At 36.6% G+C, this 11,076-nt stretch overlaps 1 protein-coding gene across 2 annotated transcripts; it reads left to right on the top strand.

The window, feature by feature from the left end:
* The first annotated feature begins 27 nt into the window (after positions 1-27).
* On the top strand, positions 28-10,095 carry LOC126819132 (peptidyl-prolyl cis-trans isomerase FKBP1A). 2 transcript variants are annotated; one of them, XM_050547018.2, is made up of 6 exons: positions 28-149; positions 1,628-1,675; positions 2,184-2,273; positions 3,816-3,838; positions 4,886-4,959; positions 6,347-10,095. In XM_050547018.2, exons 1-6 carry the CDS (start codon positions 113-115, stop codon positions 6,399-6,401), a joined length of 327 nt encoding a protein of 108 aa, XP_050402975.1. In that variant the 5' UTR covers positions 28-112; the 3' UTR covers positions 6,402-10,095. The 2 variants fall into 2 exon arrangements, with proteins under 2 accessions (XP_050402975.1, XP_050402974.1); XM_050547017.2 differs by lacking the exon at positions 28-149 and adding an exon at positions 285-464.
* The last annotated feature ends 981 nt before the right edge of the window (positions 10,096-11,076 follow it).

Raw genomic sequence — 11,076 nt, 5'->3', positions numbered from 1 at the left:
CGTAATTCAGATCTCGTAAAGCGAGAACTGTTCGTGACTTCCGGTAGCAAGTGCATTTTAAGATAGAAATTGTGTTTTTATTTTTGTTTGTGTTGTGTTTTTGAGTAAAATAATGGGTGTAACAATTGACGAAATCAGCCCAGGGGATGGTAGGTAGAACGTTAGTCAGTGCCGATATATTTTCAAGTTAAAAACTGTGTTTTGTTTGTGAGAAAAACGGTTTTAAAACGTAAAGTTCACCGTAACCTGAGATCGACTGAGAAATGACATCATCATCGACATCATTATAGAATCTCGATCAAGGCCTATTTTTGCTGCTATTGAATTTTGTGCTTGATTTGAAAGTTATTTTGTACACTGTGCAATTTATCCCGAATAGAAAGATGAAGGCAGGGGAATCTGATATTCCTCACAGATGTGGAGGGTTTCATTTGATAGGCCTAAATCTGCACTTGACATAATTAGTAAATTACATAATACAATATATATATAGGCCAAAAGGGATACCAGATTGGATTCAAACGTTTCGGAATTAAATTCTCTCAATTCCAAAAATAGTGTCAATCGAGTGAAAATGAAAATGAGAATTTCGGAGTACAATGCATGTGCCGACTGAATATAAAATATCTCAACCAATCATGACAGCAGAAACATATTTGTTATTTAAAATAATATGTCACGATTCTACTCACATCATCTCAGGCGATGGGACTTGCAGAGCTGTGACATGGCCGAATTCTGTATCACTTGATTGCAATTCTGTCAATTCGGGACGTTCCAGACTGACAATCGAGCACCCCTCCAGTCACTTTTGACTCCAGACGCCTAGATATCGTTCCACACCTGTACCTTTAGGTTCCTCAAGCACTGAAACCCGCACACAGGTTATGACCAAATACTCACAAAATGAAAGGTGTCAGTTGGTAAATTTGACATGCATGTATCGTACAAGCTTATTTACAAGCGGTAGCCCGAGTGGCTAAGTGAGGAAGACCGGTGTTGGCCAACAATTTTCATCAGGATTTTCTGGCCTAGTTTCCCCTTGTCAGTTTGCAGGACAGACCGTCTGAAAAGGACATCTGTCTATTTGTTCAGATAGGATGAGAAAAAAACCAACAAGGTCCTATGTACAAATTTGGCATCTACATAAAAGATCCCTTGGCAGTTGTAATTCGATATAATAGTAGGCCATAGCCCTGCTGTTCGGGGAAAATTTCTCTCATAGCATACTGTATGGGAATGCCCATCGCTGTTAGCTCAGTCGGAACAAAACAGTAGGATGTTAAACCCCATTTCATTTGAATTTCATCTTTAGATCAAAGTTATGATGTCATAACTGTGTCAGCTTTTGTTAAAGAAAGCTTTTCGAATTCTGTCTTTACAGAGTGATAGTTGTATATACAGAGAACAATATCTGTACATGTATGTTGAAAACTATATGTATGCGAATGAAGGGGAACTCTATATGTACCATATACTAAAACATCATGGTCAGTTCCTGGTCCAAAGTACGGTCGTACTTGTTTTGCGTAGCATTGTCTTTAACTATTTCAAAATCAAATTAAAATGAATTTGAGACCAACTGCTTTAAAATATATTTCATCTTTTTTTTTCTTTTTTTTTTTAGGTCGAACCTTTCCTAAGAAAGGACAAACAGTAGTAGTGCATTACACTGGTACGTCACAAATTATGTTTTCTTTTATTGTTTTAATGTTTAACCTGTGAATAAAGTGAGAGGGTTGGATGGCTGAAGGCTTAACGCGTGCGCTGTATTTTAAGATATGTCATTGATTCAACTGGCGTGGTTTCGATTCCCTGGTTGAACGTGACAAGGAATAGGGTCGCCTGCCCAACCTTGTGGATTTTCTCTTGGTCCTCCGGTTTCCTCCCACTGCTAAGGACCCCTACGCACAAGCGAATTATTGAAATAAAATTGAACCATATGTTAGTCCCAAAATGACCTAGTTTGTGTCGAGTGGATATCTCTCTCTCTCCTGTATTTTTTGTAAGTCTACAAAGCTTTAACAAGTGTGGTTTAGATCATATGGTCTGTCATTGAGCAAAGTGGCATAGTTTCGATCCCCTGTTTGTAAGTGCCAAGCAAATTATTGAAATAAGATTGAACCATATGTTAGTCCCGAAATGATCGAGTTCGTGTTGAATGTAAATTGTGTATATTTCAGGTACATTAGATAACGGAAACACATTTGATTCATCTAGAGAAAGAGGGGTTCCATTTAAATTTCATTTAGGAAAAGGAGAAGTAATTAAAGGTACATATTTTACAATATCACGCATTATATGAGCTGGGGGTTAGCGTGCGCGCGCTGTATCATACAGTCTGTCATTGAGTCGACTGGCGTGGTTTCGAATCCCCGGTTGTACGTGACAAGGAGTAGGGTCGCCTGTCCAACCTCGTGGGTTTTCTCCGGGTCCTCCGGTTTCCTCCCACTGCTAAAGACCCCTACGCGCAAGCGAATTATTGAAATAAAATTAAACCATATGTTAGTCCCGAAATGACCTAGTTTGTGTCGAGTGGACGTTAAACCCCATTTCTCTCTCTCTCTCTTATATGAGCTGGGATCATGATGGGAGGACAAACCCCACCAATAATCAAATCTCCGCAACGTTAATTTCCTTCCCCCCCCTTTTTGCCAAAAACCTTGTGACCTTGATAGAAACTATAATTTTTATCCACCCATATTATTATTTTGACGTATTATGTTGTCTCCGCTCTCCGTCCGGATGACCGTGTGTCCATTCACATTTGTTATTGGACAACCTTTCAGATTTTGATGAAACTTGAAATATATGTTTATATGCTAAAGATCTTGGAAGGATTTGATTTTGGCATGTATTAGACCATAATTCATGGATTAGTCAGTGCCCCTGTTTGTACGTATGAAAAATCCTGTTAATTTAAATTTTCATGAATAAGCCCCCCCCCCACCCAGCATGGAAGTAATGATTTTAGTAGTGCCTGACATTTTGAACATTGTGAATATTAATAAAAACACTGATGAATGACGAATCTGTGTGATAAAATACCCGACACCGAGGGATTGAGCCTGTCATTGCCTAAATTAGTGTCTGACAATGTCTATGATAGATTTATTATTTCCAGGCCTGTGTGAATTGTTGTGTATAGATCCATTCATTTGATATGATATGTATGTTAGTTGTTTAAGGTGCCTGTTTATAATGTGTCCTGTCTGTAGGTTTGTCTTGTGTGCATCTTCAATAGAAGGCTTGATCTCCCTTTAACCTTTCTCCAGGTCCTCCGGTTTCCTCCTACTGCTAAAGACCCCTACGCGCAAGCAAATTATTGAAATAAAATTAAACCATATGTTAGTCCCGAAATGACCTAGTTTGTGTCGAGTGGAGTTAAACCCCATTTCTCTCTCTTTCTCTCTCCCTTTAACCACGTACATCTTATCGAGGCCTTCACTTAATACCCTGCATATTTCAGCACTAATTTTGATTGGGTATTCAAAGAGCTTGGGAGTCTATCAGATTCCTCGATCATTGCGAAAACCGAGTCATGCGCGTTCAAGTTAAAATGTCTACCTGTGATAATCGAGTTACAAAGTTCAAGGTTCGTTCAATGTCAAGGTTTCCGTGGAGGTCACTATGTCACAACCTCTGATTGGATGCTACTGTTCACGTGTCTGCAGATAACGTAGCTATAAGTTTGGGAATTGTAAAGTAATCTAGTGACGTGCAGATGTTGGTAAACTTGCGGTCATTGTTTCAGGAATATGGTTTAAAATGAAATTCAAGTTGTTTGTTATTTAATGTATGTTTTCTATTTACAGGCTGGGAGGAAGGTATAGTAAAAGTAAGTTATATTTTATTATGCCCTGATAAATAACTAGCTGATTGTTTGTTAAAAATTTGGGAGCCAAGGTGGCTCAGTGGGTAAGAGGTCGACTTGCTAACCTGGAGGTCGCGTGTTCGATCCCCGCATTGTCCAAGAAACTGAGGTCACGTGTACACATTGGCGTGACCGTAAAAGATCATTTGGCCTAACAAGAACAGTGTCTAGTTGTTTGGATCAAACAGAAAAAATAAAGTCATATGTACACATTGGCATGTACCTAAAAGATCCCTTGGCACAGGCAGTTGGAATGCGATATAAGATTAGGCCATAGCGCCGATGTCCGGGCAAAATTTCCCTCATAGCACATTAGCCCAGTCGGAGCAGAACAGTAGGATGTTAAACCCCATTTCATTTTATTTGTTCAAAATTTGGTACTGAAAACTTAAGAAATGAAATGAAATGAAATGGGGTTTAACGTCCTACTGTTCTGCTCCTATACTGGGCTAATGAAGACGGGCATATGCCATACAGTGTGCTATGAGGGAAATTTTGCCCGGGCAGCGGCACTATCGCCTACTCTTATATCAAATTCCAACTGCCAGGGGATCTTTTACGTGCATTCCAAAATATACACGGGACCTCGGTTTTTCGTCTCATCCGAAGGACTAGACAGCTGTCCTTGTCAGGCCGAAAACTTAAGAGAACTGAAGAAAAGGAGGTATCTGATAGTAATGGAATTGGAAATACACAGGTGACAATTCTATTCAGTACTGAGCGACATTTTGACTAGGCTTCTGTAGTCTTTATTGATTCCATATATTTGGGGGCGATGGGTGTCTAAATGGTTTGGGGGGGGGGGGGCTCGTCTAACCTTGTGGCTTTCCTCCTACAGCTCAAGCGAATTATTGGAATAAAATTGAACCATGTGTTAGTCCCAAAATGACCTAGTTTTGTGTCCAGTGACCTTAAACCCCATTTCTCTATAGAATTGTGACCTGTGTAAAATTAATGGAAGTGGCCTAACCCTGATTTATTTGAGTGATTTTTTTTGTTATATTTTAATAGATGAGTGTTGGGCAGAGAGCCAGATTAACGTGTACTCCTGATTATGCTTATGGAAATAGAGGACACCCAGGAATATATCCTTTTTATACCCCTACCTTGGCAACCTATGTTTATTGTTTTATTAGCCACGGTGGCTAAGTGGGTAAGACGCTGGCTCACTGGTCTGTAGGTTGCATGTACGATCCCTGCATTAGCCGAGAAAGTTTATTGGGATTTTCCGGAGTGGTTTCCCCTTGTTTGTCGAAGGTCCCCACAAGGACAGCCATCTAGACGTTTGAATGGTGAATGGGACGAAAAACCGAGTATACATTGGCATGCACATAAAAGATCCCTTGACAGTTGGAATTCGATATAAGAGTAGGCCATAGTGTCGCTGCCCGGGCAAAATATCCCTCATAGCACACTGTATGGCATATGCCCATCTTCATTAGCCCAGTCGGAGCAGAACAGTAGGACGTTAAACCCCCTTTCATTTCATTTATTGTTTGATACTGGAGAGGGTTTGCATTGTTTTAAGAACGATCTGGTCATTCTTGTGATAATAGTTCAAAAATAGAAATGAAAAAATGAATATGTTGAAATATTCAGTAAATTTTCTCTATACTGAGTGAAATTATGAGTGTTTGAAGTCTTGACAAGAAATAGTCTTGATTGTCAGGCTATTTATTGAGTGACGTCCATTTTAACGTTAATTTATTATATGGCGTGACAAGTCTAATCCATTCAGTATCTTGGTCATCCAATGGTTCAAAGAGTTGATTATGATCTTGACCAAAATAATTATGAATCCCTGCAGTCTCACTTGGTTGGGATCAGTGATCCGTAATAGTAGGAGCCAGTGCGAGCCAGTGCTTTCCACTTTCCGGGGGGTTGGATGGCTGAATGGTTAGCGCGCACGCGCTGTATCATAAAGTCTGTCATTGAGTCGACTGGCGTGGTTTCGAATCCCCGGTTGTACATGACAAGGAGTAGGGTCGCCTGTCCAACCTTGTGGGTTTTCTCCGGGTCATCCGGTTTCCTCCGTCTTCATTAGGCCAGTTCGGAGCAGAACAGTAGGATGTTAAACCCCATTTCATTTCATTTCATGTTATTCACAGAATAAAACTGTTATTCAAACTGTTATTCACAGAATAAAACTGTTATTCACAGAATAAAACTGTTATTCACAGAATAAAACTGTTATTCACAGAATAAAACTGTTATTCACAGAATAAAACTCTTTTAGTCTCAGAATAAAACTCTTTTAGTCTCAGAATAAAACTCTGTTAGTCTCAAATTAAACCATTCCACATTTCAGTTGAATTCTTTAGCACCTGGACTGCACCCTCGAGCACCTCACATTGCCGTAATCAGACAGTACCTTATTCACTGAGTCACTGTCGCTCCCTTACTGGATGCTAAAGTGTTAATAATAATTGATTTATTTAGCCTAATTAATTAACGACCTTAACCTCAGTGAACTATACCACCGAAATCAACTTTACGATTTGACGTGGAGTTACTACGATTAGAATGAATGGATGGATGTTAGATCTAGACTGGATTAAAAACAATTTCAAAAACATATATATATATATATATATATATATACCTGTATGTTGATACTCGATCGTCATGGAAACGATCTAAAGGGAGACAAGTTAAACAACAACTAAAAACTGTGATAATGGACATATGAAAACTGTGAAAGGATTGAAACTTGAATGTTTAGTGTTTTTAATTGAAGGAGGATCAATGTGTAAAAATGGAGAAATATGGAAACCTAAGAAGCAACTGTAGCCTAAGTCATTTCAGCGATGACCTTTTAGGTCTTGACTGATTAAATGGCTGCAGTGTAACGTCACACAAGATAAGTGTTTGTATGGATATGATAAATTGAAATCTGTTAAAGCCACTGACTATTGTAAACTACAATATCGTGATAGTTGAATCCCTAAAAAGGCATACATGTGTAATGGCCTAAAATGTTCAATTCTATTCATTATTAAAAAGATATGAGGAATTGAAAATTGCACGATATTCGACATCCTCTGTACATGATATAAACAAGCCAGCAGCACATACAGTGTATTACAGTTGGGTTTAATCTTTTAATCCGATTATCTATCATTGAGGTTTGTTTTTTTGGCAGTGGCTATTGTTACGACGAGTCGTAAAAATAGTCCTCAGGCTTTTGTTACGACGATGCTTTCACAGCCCTCCATCAGCGAATTTAAAAACTGAATAGTCATAAAAATAGTCCTAACCCTATTCCTTCCCATCTCTTAATTGCTGCCTTCAGTTCTGAAAACGTTGCAAATACGGCTCCTTTTTCAAATCTGGTGTTGGGGAGATTGGCAGCCATTTTGGAATTCGTTCTAAACTTGGCTCGGACTCGTCGTAACAATAGTCACTTTGTTTTTTTTTTCTTTATCAGATGTTATATATGAGTCTGTTTTAGCATGGATTAAACCACGTAAAATTAGATTTTGTCTGAAAAAATGCAAATGACCAGCAATGGCTTTAAATGCATTTATTGCATTAATCTGTTACTGTTAGTATAACTGGTATAGGAATATGCTATATTACTGTATCACAGTCCTAAGAACTGGAAAGATTTTCCTTCCAGTATTGAGTGAAAACCACATTAAGAATTTAATTATTTAAAAAAAAGAGTTGAATCACATTGGGAAAAATCTCTCAAATGTCCTTTCTGTTATGATAATCGTCAAGAAAAACAAAATTAAAATACAGATTCAAGTTTAGTTGGTTATTCTTTTGTATTTTTGGTGGTCTCCACTTTGTACAATTCTGACCGATGAACGTTCATGTCCTTGTAGGTAAACTAAGAATAATTTCAACCAAAACAATTTTAATTTTTGTTCCTAATGAATACCTATTATTATGATGTGTTCTTTTTCTTTTGGGGAGAGAGAGAGAAATTGTGTTTAATGTCCACTCGACACAAACTAGGTCATTTTAATAATTCGCTTGCGTGTAGGAGTCTTTAGTAGTGGGAGGAAACTGAAGGACTCTGAGAAAACCCACAAGGTTGGACAGGCGACCCTACTCCTGATCACAGTACAACCGGGGAATCGAAACCACGCCAGTTGACACAATGTCAGACCTTATGATACCGCGCGCATACACTAACCTGATCCTATCAGGTCTTATCATTCATGTCTATTGAAGTCAGTTGTAGCAATCGTGTTGATCGTATTGAAACGTATCAGAACATATCTCCACGTAGCAGATCGTGGACTAGTCTCAATAGGGACAGTCCTATCGTAATGCATCGCACGACAGTGGGAACCTAGCATTAGTTAAGTTATATTTATAGCACAGCTTTCATGAGTTAACAGGTTTAAACATCGAGGCTGTAGGCCCGAATGAAGCGTGCTATAAATGACTTGTAACATTGACACCTGCTCAACATGCTTGTTGTTATTGCACAGAAAACCCACCCCACTTCTCTATATGATTTCTACTAAAACTAGTGTAAACCAGCAAAAGAGTGCAATAACATTGAACATGTCTAGATATTGCACGGTTAAGACCCACCCAATCTACTAAAGGGAAAACAATCTGCTTATTCAATGAAAAGAACAAAGGAAGATTTCCCGTCCATGTAACAAGTATGATGGGACACGATTCTATGGAATACCGTTGCTGTCTATCATTGTTCGATAAAGACTAGAGAATCCTTTGAAACTAATAAACCCGGGGCAGATCCAAGGGGGGGGGGGGATCCGCCCCTGTAAACAGTCATTGTATACCATATAATTTTGTCCTGTACATTGTATATTTTCCAGTTGTTCGGAACATTACACTGTAACCTGTGTATCATTTAATCTGTGTATCTAGCACTAATTTATTTCACATTTCTTTAATATCAAATCTTTGTTTAAAAATTTGTAAAAAAATCATTTAAAATCACCCCAAATCATCTAATTTTTACTTGTGTCCAGTTCACAGCTGACTGATTAATTTACAAGTATTTAATTTCCTGACCACTGTTCACAAATTATTCATTATACATATATAATCAGTCCTGTTGTTTATTTTTTAACAGTGATTAAAAAATTAAACGCTTGTAAATTAGACACTCATCATCAAAATTAAATGGTCAGGTTTAAACTGGACTCAAGTACAAATTAGATGAAATTTGATGATTTTAAATGATTTTTACAAATTTTTAAACAAAGAGAGAGAGAGAGAGAAATGGGGTTTAACGTCCACTCGACTCAAACTAGGTCATTTCGGGACTAACATGGTATAATTTTATTTCAATAATTCGCTTGCGCATAGGGGTCTTTAGCAGTGGGAGGAAACTGTAGGACCCGGAGAAAACCCACGAGGTTGGACAGGCGATCCTACTCCTTGTCACGTACAACCGGGGATTCGAAACCACGCCAGTCGACTCAATGACAGACTTTATGATACAGCGCGCGCACGCTAACCATTCAGCCATCCAACCCCCCAATTTTTAAACAAAGATTTCACATTGAATGAATGTGAAAGAAATTAGTGCTAAATACACAAGATTAAATGATAACTGGGTTACAGTGTTAATAGAGACAGTGTTAAGTTCTTTCTTCAGATTTCAATTAATAGAACCACATTTCAATTTTGTTGTCAATTTTACTGTAAGTCTTTTAGAGAAATATGATTTGCTTTTTACAATTATATTTTATCAAGTATTTAACTATTTTACAATGTTTTAGTTTGAAACTTTCATTGAGGTAGAATTTACAATGTTTCACCAAGGGGTATGGGGTTAGTTTGAATCTTTCATTGAGGTAGAATTTACAATGGATGGGGTTAAACATCTACTCAACACGAACTAATTCATTTCAGGACTAACCTAGAAATTGACAGCAGGAGTCTCAATTGAATGGCAATCTCTAGCGTCAGGTTAATCCAGTCTACACAAATAGTATTTATTGACATGAATTGTGGAATATGTCTAGCCTCGTTTTTTGAGTCCCTTGTTGCAAATGGCGCTGAAACGCATTACGGTACACAATGGTAAAATGTTTATTTTGTCTTAAATATTGGTTATCAGAAGCCTATCTTTTCCCGGTAAGATCACAACATCAATGTTAATTTAAACTGACAAATAATCTGTGTTTTCAATGTCGATGACTTTAAATGATATTGAGTTAGAGACTTAGCTACTTTAAGTTAGTTCCTTGAAATTTAAGTACTTGTACTGTAGTTCATTGATCTGTGAATTAATTGTAGAAAAAATATGATGAATGTAGACTACGTGGTACCCTACTCTTGTCATGGAAATAAAATTATTACTATTACTGTAATGTTTACTTGTAATAATATATATTATTACTGCAATGTTTACTATGTTATATACAATATATATTATTACTGTAAGGTTTACTGTGTAATATTCGATATATATATATATTACTGTAATGTTTACATGTAATAATTGATATATTATTACTATGTAATAATTGGCATATATTATTACATGAAATATTTACTATGTAATAATTGATATATATTATTACATGTAATGTTTACTATGTATTAATATATATTATTACAGGTAATGTTTACTATGTAATAATATATTATTACATGTAATGTTTAATATTATGTAATGTTTGCTATGTAATAATATATATATTATTACATGTTATGTTTACTATGTAATAATGATATATATATATTATTACATGTTATGTTTACTATGTAATAATGATATATATTTTTACTTATACATGTAATGTTTACTATGTAATAACAAATATATATTATTACATGTAATTTTTACTATGTAATAATTGATATATATTATTACACGCAATGTTTACTATGTAATAATCGATAATATTATTACATGTGATGTTTACATGTTATAATCTATCTATGTATATTATTGGTCCTTTTTAAAATGATTTTTCTGTGGAGAAGAAAGTGGAATACACCAGATCTGAAAATAAACAAAGTGTTTCTTGTTTTTATTTGAATAGTGTCTCAATTGTGGTTCCCACTTGTTTGGTGGGCGTAACCCGAGATGTTCAAGTTTAAAGTTCAGTGCCCTTATCTCTTGACTTTATCATATGGGAATTAACATCCTACATCTCTGCTCCAACATGGGATAATGAAGACAGGTTTATACCATGTTATATGTTATAAGGTAAATTTTGCCATAACAGTGGTGCCACATGTACCTCGCAGTCTAATTT

The sequence above is a fragment of the Patella vulgata genome, chromosome 4, assembly GCF_932274485.2.
Source record: "Patella vulgata chromosome 4, xgPatVulg1.2, whole genome shotgun sequence".
NCBI classification, from domain to species: domain Eukaryota; kingdom Metazoa; phylum Mollusca; class Gastropoda; family Patellidae; genus Patella; species Patella vulgata.
Note: the sequence above shows the minus strand (reverse complement) of the source record. Positions and strands in the feature narration are given on the sequence as shown.